This window comes from Lissotriton helveticus, chromosome 6 (genome assembly GCF_964261635.1).
Source record: "Lissotriton helveticus chromosome 6, aLisHel1.1, whole genome shotgun sequence".
NCBI classification, from domain to species: Eukaryota; Metazoa; Chordata; class Amphibia; order Caudata; family Salamandridae; genus Lissotriton; species Lissotriton helveticus.
Genome location: NC_136067.1, coordinates 332489291 through 332506417, shown reverse-complemented (window position 1 = coordinate 332506417; position 17127 = coordinate 332489291). Strand labels below are relative to the sequence as shown.

Here is a 17127-nt window from a genome sequence, read left to right as displayed (position 1 = left end):
GTGGGGATGACGGTGGGCAATGTCCTGTTTACAGGAGCCCCTGTGCATGGCTTGAACCAGGCCCTAAGCAGGACCTCCATGAGGGCTTAATTAAATGGGAAAAGCGGTTCTGAGGGGATAACTCCCGGCTGAAGCACCTCCGTCAAGACATTAGTCTTGACTGCCATTGAAGGCAGGCTAAGGTCCAGGACCTCCTGACCACCATAGCAAATGAGGCTACCTGCTCTGTAGCCATGGTAGGAGGATAGACCACACCAGTATCTGGGGAGGTGTTTAGTCCACGGGCATCCACCAAAGTCTCACACCAGCCCATATTGGGGTCTAGGAGCAGGTATTCATCAGTGACCGATGACACCTAGCCATCTTCCCCAAGTCCTAGCCCATAAGAATAGGGCCCTGGCTCAGACAGGGGATGGTAGTAGTCACCGTCAGGCGATACCCCTCAGGCTTTGTGTTAGAGGTGGGGATAAGTAGGGATGGCGTCCGCAGGAGAACCTGGAGGTGGCTCGACAGGCGCCAGTCCCGATCCTTCCATGGATCCAAGGGTTCAGACTAGTGCAAAGGACGGACTCATCAGTAGGGACTCCTCCCGAACCCTCAAGGCCCATAGGCGCTCCAGCAGAGAAGAGCCGCCTAAATGTGAAGTGCATGGCCTCACAAAATACCCCGGAATTGGACAAGGGTTATTACGGCTCCTGGAAACTCAGGGAGGTGCAGAGACGGCCCAGGCGCAGGCTTAACTGTGGAGCCAGAACTCGAGTGACAACGCTCCCTCGTCTCGTTTGCTGACTTTGCCGAATGGGGTGAAATTGAGGACCTCTTCGATTTCTAACTCTTCTTCTTGTGGGACTTATTGGGTTGGAATAACTCCAACTGCGACGAAGAGCAAAGAATCTACAACCGATACCGGGACTTTCCTCTTGACCAGCATCAAGTCATTCATAGCATCGCAGTTCTTGGAATCGTGGTCACACTCAAGACCCCAAAGGCAGACGATGTGCAGGTCTGCCATCAATAGTTGTCTGTGGCAGGTGCTGCAGGGCTTGAATCCAGCCTTCCTCGTTGAACCCTGCCACACCAGGAGACTAGTCTCAAAAAACTTCAACAAAAAGTCAAAAAAGAGAGTCAAAAAGTGACTGGGGTTATCTCTCTGCGGATCTTCACTAGCTGGCGTGGAAAGAAATGAACTGACGCCAGTGCACTAGGGTGGCGACTACATATGCACCAAGCATGTCACTTCCTGCGCAGACGCCGCCACGCAGGGCCGAATGTGGCCACCTACCGCCGCACTGGGTACTGCTCACAAAAAATGTCCGGATCCAGTCCGACGCCAGGGGATAATTCTGAGATAAGGAATCTACAGCTAGAAGTCTCTATCAGATATGATTTTAATGCAACTTCTACCCAAATAGTGCCCAAGAGAAAATTGGTCTCCATTTGCCTCTTAAACTGCATTTCTGGATCCATAACATGCGTTCTTGATCAAGAATTAAATTAAAGGATTTCGTGCATCCTGACCTTTCTGGTAAACTATGGAACTCAAAGGATTAATGTTGAAAATTAGTATAGTAAAATATGAAGTAATTTAAGTAGTGGATTTGTTATTCAGTTATTTGGGTAGAAAAGGGTAGGTGGCGGGATAGTGAAGGGAAAGAGGTTTGTATTTATATAGTGCTTGCTACCCCTGATGGGGTTTTGAAGCGCAAGTAGCACGCTACTCTGGAACCCATCAGGATTGGTGTTGAAGTAGTATGGTGTAGTATGGTGAAACATGAAAGTAATTTTAGTGGTGGATATGTTAGTCAGTTATTTGGATTGAGAAGGGTTGGGGAGGGGTAGAAAAAAGGGAAGAGTTTAGAAAGGTTTGTTTTGGGGTATCAATATAGTAAAAGAGGTGTAAGATGATGCAAGGAGGGGTAGAGTAGGAGAGAGTCTAGAAAGGGTTATTTTGGGGATCATAGTAGTGGTATGGGGTTTGGGGTTAAATTAGAGAGTGGATGTAGAGGAAATATTGAGAGAAGTATAGGCTGGGAAATAGAAATAGGGAAGTGCATTGGAAATGCTAAATTAGTAGAAAGTGATAAATATATAGATCCATAAGTACATTGAAAGTGTATAGTGGCATAATGGAGGCATGTATATTGGGCACCATTTCTGGCCCTGGTCCTGACCAGTCACAAACAGGCTCAAACAGGCAACTGCCCTTGTCCTCTCCGCCCTTAACAGGCTCAAACAGGCAACTGCCCTTGTCCTCTCCGCCCTTAGCAGGCTCAAACAGGCAACTGCCCTTGTCCTCTCCGCCCCTAGCCTCGACGCCTGAGCTGAGACGCCGTAAGCCTGGCCTTTTATAGCCCTAGTAATCAGGTGACCCCGTCAGCCAGTGGTAACCCTAGCCCTAACACTATACAATCACAACACTAGCCCTAAAAATCTAGAACCAATAGGAGACCATGACCTTTCATCCAATCTTAGCCCTAGTCCAAGCACCCAATCAGTTCAAAAACCCTAATCTCTACGTACAATAGAGGCCCTAGCCCTACCAGTAGTCCCACCCAAAGTCCAAGCAACCAATGGCACACAAAGCCCTTGTTCCTACTTCCAATAGAAAGCCTAACCCTACTCTTAGTCCCACAACCAGTCCAGCAACCAATCACACCAGAAGCCCTAATCGCTACTTCCAATTAAAAGTCTAACCCTAGACCATGTAAGGTCCCAGCGACCTCACACAAGGTTTGCTGGCCAGGGAGTTGGAAGCTGCTTATCCTGTTCAGAATCTCCTAGGAGACAGACAGGCTCAATCTACACTTCGGACTTCTGCAGGTAAAGGCCTCACTAACTTGAAATCTATCAATACTGTTTGAATAAAACTTTACTCCCGCTACTGGCCAAAAAACTATGTGCACAGTCCCTAGTAAACACAGTTTAAACAGCTCACAGAAGCACCCTCTGATATAGAATATCCCTGTTGCTGGGGGGGGGGAGGCAGGGGGGCTGGTTTAACTGGCTTGTGAACACAAAATGGTGGCAGGGGGTGCACTGTTTTAACATACAGGTCTTAGCACAGAGGAAAGGAAAAATTTGGAGGGGAAACTGAGTCATCAGCAATGAGTGTAACAACCACAGGCAAAGACAGAAATCACAGAAAGGGAAAATCGTTTTTTAAAAAACTTTCTGCTCTCATCCTCATAGCACATTAACAACAATTGATGATATGCTACCCAATAACACCTTAACATCAACCTTAATCAATAGATGGTACAGGAAGTCCTTCCAAAAATCTAGAGACCCCATCGAGAAGACACATAAATTCAAAATTAAGAATCTAATTGATGTTTATTCCCCTAACTTCATAATGTGGTGGAGACTAGAATGTACTAAAATAATGATTTCACCTCAAATCAATTTCATCATGAGTAAATTCCCCTTACACTTATCTACTAATTTCTACAAAAACGCAGACAAGCTCGTCTGATTTCATTAGAAAAAAATCAGGGTGAGTAGTTTGTTTATGAAACTTGAATTACCAAATAGCATGTCTAGTTAGACAATCCACAGAGTGGACAGTGTATCGCTAACCCCAAATAAAGACTAACCACTGAAAACCCTATCACATCTACAGCCACTCTAACAATGAAGCACATCAAAGTCTTGCACTCCCGGACTATTAGAGAATATTATAAGAGACTTCACCAATGCTAAAAAAAAAACCATGATAAATGACACCAATAAAATATGAGGATGCTCACTAGCCACACTATACGGTAACCTGTAGTTCAAAACAGATGGAAAGGTGATTTACTGGAAAGAATTAGTTGAAAAGAAATTAACTACATAAAAAGATCTTGCTACCCAGAAAATCACAACTCTCTTTGGCGGTGCTAAAGCAAAAATAGAACCTATCTAACATGTATTTGTTTAGGTTCTTTAAGCTCCTGGTAAGCTAATGAAACCACATACACCTGATCTAGACTCCTTATTGAGCAAACTACCCATGCAGGGAAAACTTTACCGGAAACATTTAATAATAACCGATAGGAGTAAGCCAAATAAAAATACTTAAATACACATGAAAAGGCACTTGTTTGAAGCTGAAAATCAGACCCTTGCTAATCAAACGTGGTCTGAAATATGGAAATTTCCCACCAAATCCATAATCCAACTCCTATTTGCTCAGTGCAAATTCTGGACAAACAGATAGTTCCATCTGGACAGCCATCCAAGTATTTAAAACAGGACTACTAAAATAAAATGTATGTTGGACTTGCCTATGAAATTTCGGGTGAAAGAGAACACATTCTCTATTACCGCAAACACATAAGACCCTTCTTGGAGGCAATCAAATGAACTGTAAACTAAATATTTCAAATAAATATATTATTCAATAGTAATCATGTAGCCTTAGGGCCATGAACTCTCAACCTATCCCAGACATTAGAGGAGCAGACCTCCTCCTCCTAAACTTACTACCAACTCTTAGAACTGAAAACTATTCTATATGCATGGAAGTTCTCCAAAACCCTTTCCTATTATACCTTCTGTGCCAGGATCTTCTTCAGAAGCAGTGCTATTGTATACAATAATGCATTAAAAGGTAACTCCCCAAATGTCTCTTGACCAAACTGGATTTACAGCCACAAAAATCCAAGCCCCCATGACCTTGTCAACTTACAACACCTACCTAGATTTATGCTCACCTACTGCAAGGGACACTCGTACTTTGATGCTCAAGCACCCCCACTTACTCTGTATCACACATCTTGATTTAAAAAACTGACCAAGCACAACCAGGAATTTGACAATTGCACACAAAATGTTTGTCTCTCCCATTTTAAATCCCGAACAACACACATCAATAAGGGGGTCCCCTCAGGGCTTATGTTTGAGCCCAACTCTTTTAAATGTTTATGTGGCTCCCTCGGCCCAGATTTTTAGAGCTTGTGGAGTGGAGATAGTGTCATACGCGGACAACAACCATTCCTTGTCTCCTTTGGTTCTGATCTTGACAAAGTGAAAACTCAATCCGCGCACTGTATGTCCGAAATTTCCAACTGGATGGCCAACAGTCGCCTCCAACTTGACAGTGAAATAACTGAGATTGTGCTTTTTGACAAAGCACAAGAGCTATGGTTAGCAGACTGTTGCCCCCCCCGATCTTGGGGGGTGCAACAGTCTGCTAACCCAGGGGCCCAGCCCCCTCCGCTAAGCAGGTGGTGATGGGTCTGGGAGTAAAGACTGACCACACTTGTCCATGAGGGATCAAGTTACCTCCACTTGTGACATGTGCTTTGCTAGATCCGCAAGTGAGGACGTGTATGAAGACACAAAACACACAAGATGATGGACAGAATGTTGCACAATGGCAAAACATTCACCCCATACAAAAGGGGATAATGGACGGAGCGTTTGAACAAATCAAACACTCACCCCCAGTCAACTGATCTGGGTTTAATCCATCACCATTCTTTAGTTCACTCAGCCACCCCAGTTCAGACATGTCTATATGCAAATCAGTCTGACCCTGTGCCTCATGGGAACAGTCCAGCCCGAACTGCCAAGCCATGTCTTCCCTGGACCGGAAACAAGCATCCTGGGACCGGTTTCGGATTCATAATCCTCATCAGCCAGGCTATCTTGAATCCAGTGGCCAAGTGAACAAGGGACTCATATCTGAGCATACCCTACCACACTTAGGGCGAACAAAGCGATACAAAAGGGGATGATGGACGGAGCGTTTGAACAAATCAAACACTCACCCCCAGTCATTGATCTGGGTTTAATCCATCACCATTCTTTAGTTCACTCAGCCACCCCAGTTGTTCAGACATGGCTATATGCAAATCAGTCTGACCCTGTGCCTCATGGGAACAGTCCAGCCCGAACTGCCAAGCCATGTCTTCCCTGGACCGGAAACAAGCATCCTGGGACCGGTTTCAGATTCATAATCCTCATCAGCCAGGCTATCTTGAATCCAGTGGCCAAGTGAACAAGGGACTCACGTCTGAGCATACCCTGCCACACTTAGGGCGAACAAAGCGATACAAAAAGGGGATGATGGACGGAGCGTTTGAACAAATCAAACACTCACCCCCAGTCAACTGATCTGGGTTTAATCCATCACCATTCTTTAGTTCACTCAGCCACCCCAGTTCAGACATGGCTATAGGCAAATCAGTCTGACCCTGTGCCTCATGGGAACAGTCCAGCCCGAAGTGCCAAGCCATGTCTTCCCTTGACCGGAAACAAGCATCCTGGGACAGGTTTCGGATTCATAATCCTCATCAGCCAGGCTATCTTGAATCCAGTGGCCAAGTAAACAAGGGACTCACGTCTGAGCACACCCTGCCACACTTAGGGCGAACAAAGCGATACAAAAGGGGATGATGGACGGAGCGTTTGAACAAATCAAACACTCACCCCCAGTCAACTGATCTGGGTTTAATCCATCACCATTCATTAGTTCACTCAGCCACCCCAGTTCAGGCATGGCTATATGCAAATCAGTCTTGACCCTGTGCCTCATGGGAACAGTCCAGACCGAACTGCCAAGCCATGTCTTCCCTGGACCGGAATCAAGCATCCCAGGACCGGTTTGTGGCTATCAGCCTTCATCAGCCAGGATAGCTTGACTCCAGTGGCGCAGTGAGCACGGGACCCACGTCTGGGCATACCCTTCCCACATAGGGTGAACAGCAAAACACACAAGATGATGGACGGAATGTTGCACAATGGCAAAACATTCACCCCCAGTCACAGATCTGGGTTTAATCCATCGTTATTTTGCTCACCAAGTCACGCCAGTTCAGACATGGCCGTGTTCTCCATGCCACTGGAATCAAGCTATCCTGGCTGAAGAGGAGTGAAACCCCGAAACCAGTCCTAGGATGCTTGTTTACAGTCCAGGGACGACCTGACTTGGCAGTTCGGGCTGGACTGTTCCCATGAGGCACAGGGTCAAGGCTGATTTGCATATGGCTGGGTCCAAACTGGAATGGCATGGTGAGCAAAAAACTATGGATTTAGGCCCAGATCTCTGTACTGGGGTGAATGTATGACATTGTTCTGCATTCTGTCCATCAACTGTTGTTTTTGTGTATGAAGACACAGGCACATTTCTGACTAAGGTGACAGCTGTGAATTTCAGACGTCTCCACCTAACGAAATAAAGACTTTGCAGTGAGCGTTTGCCCCACATTGGCCATTTGCCAAACTATTTTTGTGTTGCTGTCTAGTATGACTTTGGAACTTAAGAATAGGTTCCTAATTTGTCAGGGTCATCAGTACACATATGAACTTGCGCCCTGAAGATGGTCTTACAGATACCTTCACTGTAAAGACCGAACCGTCGACAATTTGAACCATTTTCTTTGTGATTAGTTTTCCAGGAAATGTTCAATGTATAGTCAATTATGCTGTTCCTGTTATTAGATATGTGAAACGGGTTATGGCCAAAGTATTCATGATAGAAAGATCCATATGAAAAAAAGTTAATTTCAGTTACTTTTGCCACAATGCGAATTGTAGTTTGTACCCTTTTGTATAACATAACTTTTAAAATAAATTTTGACATTTTGAAGAAAACACCCATGCTGAATTGTGTTCCTTAGTGAATGTCACCCAAACTATGGCAAACTACTATTGGTATCTGCCAGTAACAACCTAATGGCCAAACTGCAGGGTGTGCTCAGCTTATCTGCAATCTTCCTGCATGGACACCTTCTGCCTCCATATTAAAGAAACTGCATTGGCTGCCCATCAGGAAACGCAGTGTCTTCAAGCTATGCCGTCTGATGCACAAATCCTTCTACAAGTCCTCTCCTGTTCTCCGCTACTCCAGACTCAGTCACTATCAGCTTAAGGTCCTCCAATAAAGCCCTTTTGTAGACCTCTTTCATCTTCTTGGCCAGATATGGTGGCAGGTCTATTTCGTACCTAGCCCCCTATCATTGGAATAAGCTGCCCTCCCCATATCCACACCTGCCTGACTTCCAGAACGTCAAGAAGTTGTTAAAAAACAGCTGTTCTGAATTTTCCTCAGCTTTGACCTAAATCAATCAAGTAGCTTATAAAGCGAGCCTACTCACCCATAAGGGTCTCAAGGACTTGAGGGGGGGGTGGCTGCAGATCTGTCAAAAGGCACTGTGGTTCAGTCGAATTGCCAGGTCTTGAGGTTCTTCCTGAATGGGGGCAGTGACGGTGATTGCCTTAGGGAGAGAGGGAGAGTATTCCAGGTCTTTGCAGCAAGGAAGGAGAAGGATCTTCCCCCGGCCGTGGTTGTGCGGGTACGTGGGATGGCGACTAGGGCCAGTTGAGCGCAGCAGAGGTCTCTGGTGGGTGCGTGGAATGAGAGGCGGTGGTTTAAGTATACAGGTCCCGTGTCGTGTAGGGCTTTGTAGGCGTGTGTGAGGAGTTTAAAGGTGATCCTTTTGTTGACTGGGAGCCAGTGGAGGTCTCTCAGGTGGGTGGTGATGTGGGTGCGGTGGGGAATGTTGAGGATGAGTCTGCCGGAGGCATTTTGGATGCTTTGCAGTTTCTTGAGGAGTTTCTGGGTGATGCCGGCATGGAGTGTGTTGCCATAATGGAGTCTGCTGCTGATGAGTGCGTGGGTGACCGTCTATGTGGACTCAGTAGGGATCTACTCGATGATCTTTCAGAGCAGGCATATCATGTGGAAGCAAGATGATTAGACGGCATTGATCTGGTAGTTCATGGTGAGCGAGGAGTCCAAGATGATGCAGAGATTTCTTGCGTGGTTTGTGGGTGTGGGCGGAGGTTTAATATTTGAAGATTTCCAGACCACAAGGAGTCCTTCCAAGCAGAGGGGGTGGAGACCAAGATGAGGACTTCGGTCTTCTCTGAGTTTACTTGAGGCAGCAGTCCTTCATCCAGGTGGCGACAGCCTTCATCCTGTTGTGGCGCTGAGATGCTCCCTCGGGAGTGAGTCGTGCGCTATACCAAGTGAATAAATATATAAATAGGATTCTTCTCACACCTCCCTTATGGTCCAACTATCTTGAATATAGGGATTTTGAATATAGGGAATTGTAGAGTGCCCAGCTACTACAGTGTCCAGTCGCTAAGCCTACAGCAGATGAGAGCAGAGGAGTTATCTTAGTCTTTGAATATGTGAGTTTTCAGTTGTTTACGGAAGGTCTCAGTGTGAGAGATGCAACTAAGAGCCACAGGGAGTTCATTCCAATATTTGGCTGCTAGTACTGAGCAGACCAAACTGCCCCATTTCTTTCCTCTGGTAAAAGCAATACTTAGCAGATGAGCTCATTGAGACCTCAAGGATCTTTAACAACAGTAAGGAGTCTGTCTGTCCTGTAAGTATTTGGGGCCAGTCTTGTAGAACGCTGCGTGTGCCACAATCTGTACCTTACACTTCCCTCCTGTCAACTGTCTCTATTTTTCTATATGCACCACATAGTTATGAACCATTGGCTCACTAACCCAAAATGTAGTTATTCACATCTGAAACTATCGGAAATTAATTGAATTCACCCAACAATTAATTATCCTAGTCTTTTAATATATATGACCTCTTACTGTGGCCAGGAATAACGTACAATAACACTACAACTTTTCAAACGCATTCGTTTACCATAAGCTTATCACTTGTGAAAACCTGGCAGGATACTTCCATGATGCAATCCAGTATCACTGGATTTTAGTAACAAGGTGGTCCACATTAAGCTAAATTAGCAGAGCAGTAGAAAAGTGCTTAGAGCCAATTACTGTATATTGTGTTTCCATTGCATTCTGAACAAGGGTTATAGCAATGTTAGTGTCAAGAGACTATGTAATGGTCTGTGATGCTCTGAAAACGTTTCATTAATCCACAGCCATAAAACTCCAAGGCTGTCCTAACCCACTTTACGTTTTGTAAGTTAATAACGTTCACTTTTCCAGACTGCGAGGCTCCACTTGTAGAACAGAAAAAAAGTAAGAGAATGTTGTAATAAGTGTCAGTAATGACATGCACAATAGTCACTCTTCAGAAAACATACCTGCAACCCTCAGCAAATTTGCGAGAGTCAAGAGCTTGGTAGACTGTTTGTAGTTCGCTGGGCACTGAGCAATGCACTTCTTAATCAGACTTAGACGATCAGTACACAACCTCACTGTTGAAATAAATAAATGCACATAATATGTTAAAGAGAATAATTTTGACTGGAATACAAGATATTGGTCCTAAAATGTAGGCACCATGATGAGCATCAAGTAAGTATGATTACAGTCATGGATAATAGTTGGCAATCTATGATGTAAAGCAGCAGGAGCAACAGCAGCATACAATTAGCTCAAAGTAACTTACTTGTAGAACTCACACTCTAATGTAGCTATCTACAGTTGAGTTGCACCCTAGAAATACTTTTAAATATCACAGTAGACCATCCCCGCAACAGAATTCTATAATGGCGATTCCCTCATTTGCAAGGGGCATTCCTCTGCAGTACATGGAATCCCAACTTCCCACAGCTCAAGTAACATTATGACCTGTGCCACAGCAATTGCTATACCCCAGAGGATCACAGACTTTATAGCCACTCACACCCATGGTGGTCTACCATACAAATATCACCATAGAGATAGATAGATAGATAAACCTTTATTTGCACAATTAATTAGAATCACTGCGGTTAAAAATCTCAAAGCAGAGAAAGAATACATGATTATGTAAAACTTTAAGAATATAAAGTATTATAAAAGACATAAAAAAGATCCAAAGTAATGGGCTGGTGTTTTTTCAGCAATCTAAAGACTCCCTTTTATCCCCCTTCAACCGCTGCTCATTAGCCAGATAAGGTCCGGATTGGTTGACAGGCTTTCCCAACTCTGGCAAATGAATCATTATAAGAGTGTATGGTTCAGCGTGGAGCAGGATCCCGGGCCTGGGGGGACTCAAGTAGTGTGGCTACAAATTTCATAAAGTTTACAAAACGGGCAGCTAACTGGGCTGAATCTTGTCTTAAGCAGGCTTCTACGGCGCCTCGACAGGGCCTGGCATTGAAAATACGCCATACCGGCTGAAGCCAATACTTCCTTAATGGGAGCAATTTGTCACAAATGTAAAGTGCATGTGTCAATGATTCCTCTCCCTTTGCACAGAGGCAACATTGTCTGTCAGAGTCATCCAAGTTCCTGCGTCGTCCATTCCAGTATGATTTCAAAGGAAGTAATCTGAATGACAATCCCATTAGCTGACGTTTCATGCTCAAGTCAAGGGCTAAGGAGAGATTTGGTGGAAGGGTCCCTGGCTCGTACAATGTTAAGACCATCCTTCCATATTCATATTTAGTCACGGTTTGTACTTCATATTCTGATCATATTAGCTTTGCTTGTTTAATCAACAGTTTGACAACCAAGGGCACTAGCAGGCCGCTTGACGAAATATCACTTGCCTCCAGTGCCTCTAGTGGGTAATTTAAATACTTGTGCCAGTTTTTTGCCGGATTGATGACCAACCCCCAAATTGTAAGTGCAATTGTAATTGCATTAATATAGGCATCAAAGCACTTTTATGGGGTTTTTTGTAACCAAATAAAAATTCCACTATCTGACTGACCCTGTTGGTTACTACATATATAAAATTGATATCAACATTAAAGTGTCATGGCCAAATCATTCTGCTCATTTGTTTTCTGTTTCACTAGTCAAAGAGGAGACAATTTAAAACCAACTCAGTCCTTGAAGGAGGAAATGGAGGACATGGCTGATTATGTTATAGCTGTAAAGGATTGGATTGGATGTGTATTTGTAAAGCGCGAATTGCTGCCCGGAGGCGTCCAAGCGCTAAGAATACCGTAAGCCCAAGCTGTGGCCTCATGGGGAGAAGGAGGAGTTGGTTAGATTGGGTGAAATAAAAAGGTTTTCAACTGTTTGCGGAAGGCTAGAAGGTTAGGGTTAGCTCTAAGATGCAGCGGCAGGGCGTTCCAGGCCCTGGCCGCGTTATATGAGAAAAACCTGCCTCCGGATCTGGATCTCTTTATTCTGGGGGCTGCTGCCAGGAAGGTCTGACTCGAGCGTAGACTTCTATTGGGCGTGTAGTGGGTTATTAGGTCTTGAGTGATTCTGGGGCCAGTGTTCCAGAAGGCCTGATGAGCTATGCACATGGCCTTGAACATAACTCTCTGACGCACTGGTAGCCAGTGGAGGGTTATCAGTCCGGCCCTGGCTGACTGTCTGCGGGGAATGTCGAGTAAGATGCGGGCTGCGCAGTTCTGGGCTATCTGAAGCCTTCTCAGAGTGTATTCCGGGGCCCCGAGGTAAAGTACATTATTAAAATCAAGGCGTGACTGGATTAGACCTTGGACAGCTGCTTGTCTGGCCTCCATGGGGAGGAGAGGAAGGATTCTCCTCAGCATCCTCATGATGCCGAAGCATGTTGCTGAGAGTTTTGTGGCTTGCGTGCTGAAGGACAGAGATCTGTCGAGCCAGACTCCGAGACTCTTGATGCTGTTTTTTGGGGTAGGTGGGGGGCCCAAACTAGGTGGCCACAGGGAGGCAGGGACACTAAGGTCTGGGGGGCCTAAAAGCATCAGCTCGGTTTTGTCCCCGTTCAATTTTAAGGATGAAAGGGACATCCAGGTTTTCACTTCCTCTAGGCACTCTCTGAGCCCGCCCCGTGCCGATGGATTGGCAACCTGCGTCAGGGAGACCACTAGCTGCGTGTCGTCCGCATAGGAGATGATCTTAATCCCAAAAGGGCGGACGACATCCGCCAGTGGTCTCATGTACAGGTTAAAGAGTGCAGGGCTCAGAGAGGATCCCTGGGGGACTCCGCATTTCAGAGGTCTGGTAGTGGAGACAGACTCACCGTCGAACAAGCGGAAAGACCTGTCCTCTAAGAAGGACTGGAACCAGGACCAGGCTTTGTCCTTAATCCCGACCTGGGACATACGGTACAGCAGGGTGTTATGGCTGACCGTATCAAAGGCCGCGCTGAGATCAAAGAGGATCACTGCCACTGATCCTCCCTGATCCAGAATTTGTCTGGCTTCCTCGGTGACCATGAGGAGGGCGGTCTCTGTCCCATGTTTCGGTCTAAAGCCTGTTTGGGTTGGGTCCAGTAGATGGTGAACTTCTAGGAAGTTTATTAGTTGTTGGTTTATGTGTTTCTCCAGGATCTTGCTTATCCATGGGAGCAGTGATATGGGGCGATAATTGCTCAGGTCAGTGGGGTCCAGGTTGGGCTTTTTCAACAGGGCTCTGACCATGGCCTGCTTCCATGCTGTCGGGACCGTGCCGGAGGAGATGGAGGCATTTAAGACCTCCCTTATGATGGGGAGGGTCGTGTGTGCGGCTGCCAATATTATATCTGGCGGTGCTGGGTCATTCGGGGAGCCGGATTTTACTTTCCGTGCTAAGGGTTCGAGGGAAGCTAGGTCCAGGAGGGGGAAATGGCTTAGCGTGGGTAGGTGTGGGTTGGAGGGGGAAGCTGTGGAGAGAGGAGGAGGGACTGAGGGAGTGGAGTTTTCCGGGTAAAAAACAGAGTAGATGGAGCTAATTTTCTGGTGAAAGTATTCAGCGACATTATTACAGTGGGTGGAGGTCTTATCCGCCTGCAAGCATGGCGATTGTTTGGATAATTGTTTGATGATCTGGAAAATTTCTTTAGGTTTGGATTTGGCAAGCAGAATTTTCTCAGAGAAGTATGTGGCCTGGGCTGCTTTTATCAGTGATTTATATTCACTGATAGTTTCACGATACAGGTTTTTTTTATCTGCGGAGTAATCAGAGCGCCAATGCCTTTCTGATTTCCTGCAGAGGCGCTTCTTGTCTCTAAGAACATCTGTGTACCATGGGGCCGTTTTGTGTGAGCGTTTAAGCGTAGTTTCCTTTTTGGGGAGAACGATGTCTAGCGAGTCAGTGATCCAGTCGGCGTATGCCTGATTTGCTATGCCGGATTTGTCTTCAATCAGAGGTGGATTCTCCGCGAGTTTACTAATCCACTTGTCGACTGCTAGGCGAGACCAAGCTCTCATGAATCTCGTAGTGGGTAGAGGTTCGGGGGGTTTTGGCGCGGACCAAGTCATGGGAATAAGGAAGTGATCCTTCAAGGGCAAGGGAATAGGAGAGCTGGTTAGAAGGTCAAGACAGTTGCTAAAATCCGGGTCCAGCAGATGACCCTTTACATGGGTGGAGGATATGACTCGTTGAGTGAGTTGTAAAGCTGCTAGATCATCCGTCAAGGTAGCAGCTGTGTGATCTGATGTTGAGTCGAAATGAAAATTAAAATCTCCAAGCAGGATGAAGTTGGACGTGGCATATAAGCGTTCAGCCACGCTTGAAGGGAGACTGACGTGGAACTGCTTTGGGGGGCCAGGGGGGCGATAGATAAGGGAGCCAGAAAGGCACCTGTTAGGTGAAAGTTCAATATTAAAAGTGAGGCTTTCACAGTCCAGAATGGTTTCAGGGACTATTCGACAGTGAAATTGTTGTTTGTGGATTATCGCCAGGCCTCCTCCTCTACCTTCCGGTCGATCTTGCCGAGAGATTTGAAAACCTGGTGGGAGGGCGTCTATGACCGCTGGCTCCGCGTCGGGGGATAGCCAGGTTTCTGTTAAGAATAGTATATCTGGTGTATGCTCTTCGATTAGAAGCGCAATTTCCTCTTTATGTTTTGGGAGGGAGCGGCAATTCAGTAAGAGCATGCGGAAGTCATGTAGCAGTTCAGTCGAAACTTTCGGTTTAAGACGAGAATGGCATTTGGGACAGACAGGTGGCAGAGTGTCTGCTTGGTAACTGTGCTGACATAGCCTGTTAGTGGTGGCCTTGAGGCTGTGGAGGGTGTCTGCACTATAGAAGATGGGGGCCGGGGACCGCGCTGCAGGGAGGCTGGCCCTAGGCCCGGACTCGGCGCGGACGAGCGCAGACGAGCTTGCCTTATGCGCGCCTTCGGCGCGCAATTGTCACGCCCGCTGCGCTTCCGGTGCATGCACATTATTATAGGGCGGGAAGGGGCATGGCCTCGAGGGGGGCGTGTCCCTCGACTTGGCGTGGCCGATGGCGCCTGACAAGCCTCCTGTGAGCTCTCCTTTCCAGCGCTGGAACCGCTGCTGGGGATGCTTCCAGGCAGGGGCTGGGCAGGTAAGGTGCAGTAGTTTTAAAAACACAATATCACAATTTTTAAAATAGATTAGTGCAAGAGAAACGCTAAAACTAGCTCCCGGCTGTGCCTCAGGAGGGTGGCGGAATTCTGGCGCGCTCGTAGATCAGCGTTCCAGATATACGATCAGAAAAGGGGCGTGGCCTCGAGGGGGGCGTGTCCCTCGACTCGGCGTGGCCGATGGCGCCTGACAAGCCTCCTGTGAGCTCTCCTTTCCAGCGCTGGAACCGCTGCTGGGGATGCTTCCAGGCAGGGGCTGGGCAGGTAAGGTGCAGTAGTTTTAAAAACACAATATCACAATTTTTAAAATAGATTAGTGCAAGAGAAACGCTAAAACTAGCTCCCGGCTGTGCCTCAGGAGGGTGGCGGAATTCTGGCGCGCTCGTAGATCAGCGTTCCAGATATACGGTCAGAAAAGGGGCGTGGCCTCGAGGGGGCGTGTCCCTCGACTCGGCGTGGCCGATGGCGCCTGACAAGCCTCCTGTGAGCTCTCCTTTCCAGCGCTGGAAACGCTGCTGGGGATGCTTCCAGGCAGGGGCTGGGCAGGTAAGGTGCAGTAGTTTTAAAAACACAATATCACAATTTTTAAAATAGATTAGTGCAAGAGAAACGCTAAAACTAGCTCCCGGCTGTGCCTCAGGAGGGTGGCGGAATTCTGGCGCGCTCGTAGATCAGCGTTCCAGATATACGGTCAGAAAAGGGGCGTGGCCTCGAGGGGGGCGTGTCCCTCGACTCGGCGTGGCCGATGGCGCCTGACAAGCCTCCTGTGAGCTCTCCTTTCCAGCGCTGGAACCGCTGCTGGGGATGCTTCCAGGCAGGGGCTGGGCAGGTAAGGTGCAGTAGTTTTAAAAACACAATATCACAATTTTTAAAATAGATTAGTGCAAGAGAAACGCTAAAACTAGCTCCCGGCTGTGCCTCAGGAGGGTGGCGGAATAAAGGAGGGACAACTCGCATTAAGTGTTCTTTGCTGCATTGAATATTCTCAAGTTTCGCAATATATGAATAAAGTGTGCATCAGTGATCAGTGTAGGAGATGTTGATCAGTGCGATCTCATACCCATGTTCTGGACACTGTGATTAGACAATGGGCCAGATGTACAGTTTGGAGGGTGGTCCCCCAGGTTAGCGGAATATTTGGTCTTTGCTCAACTGGCTGTGAATTAGCCTCCATATTGACAGGTTCTGTCCGCAAATTAGGAATCTCTGTAAATTTAGGGCTAGATGTATCAAAGGGATTTACCCATTCTGTGTGTATGGGAAAATGTGTTTGTACATATGGGCCTTAGTGCATCCGCTGGAGTGGCAAATGTATTGATGGTTCAGATGAATGTCAGGATCACGTTGTCTTTGTTTTGTTCACTCAACATTCTTTTTCTGTAACAAGTTCACTAAGCAGGAGTTTGTTTCCGAAAAATAAAAAGCACAATTAATACAGACTTTTAACCCTGCATGTAGTGGCCACTGTTTGTATTATCCTCCTGGGTCCACCATACGTTAGCATGATGGAGCTAGACAAAGAAAATCAGTGTCAGTAGCTGGGTATCACCACGTTAACCTGGCAGACCGGTGGTGGATGGGTCGCCAGGTCATTGGGTTGAAATGCCAGAGCCAGATGAGGGTCCCTCAACACTAAATAAGTAGGAGAACCTGCATCTTTGGAGGGGTAGAAAAAAAAAAATATAATATATATATATATATATATATATATATATATATATATATATATATATATATATATGTATGTATATATGTATGTATGTATCCAAAGATTATATATATTTTTTTTTTTACAAACCTATACTTATTTCTTTTATTAAGAAAACAGATCATAAAGCATACCGTGCAAATGAGCCACGGCAATTGTGGATTAACAATCACATATGCAGGTACCATACAATGCTCTATAACCCATAGTAACACCATTTCCCCCAAATCTTTTTAGTGTTTGTGGGAGCAACCTTGTGCAGTATAGACCCGTTCCTCCAGCTTTGCGCACCAGTCCATAGCTTTGCAAA

General features: G+C 46.3%; 1 protein-coding gene and 1 long non-coding RNA gene across 4 annotated transcripts in view; one reads left to right on the top strand and one right to left on the bottom strand.

Moving 5' to 3' along the window:
- NBAS (NBAS subunit of NRZ tethering complex) overlaps positions 1-17127 on the bottom strand; it is a 2361081-nt gene that overhangs the window by 1540044 nt on the left and 803910 nt on the right. For all 3 annotated transcript variants that reach the window (XM_078647778.1, XM_078647779.1, XM_078647780.1), the window contains exon 32: positions 10008-10121. In XM_078647778.1, the coding sequence (XP_078503904.1) occupies positions 10008-10121 (114 nt within the window). The remainder of the gene's footprint in view (positions 1-10007; positions 10122-17127) is intronic.
- LOC144762551 (uncharacterized) overlaps positions 15856-17127 on the top strand; it is a 134148-nt gene continuing 132876 nt past the window's right edge. The window contains exon 1 of the long non-coding RNA XR_013596106.1: positions 15856-15938. This is a non-coding gene — a long non-coding RNA (uncharacterized LOC144762551). The remainder of the gene's footprint in view (positions 15939-17127) is intronic.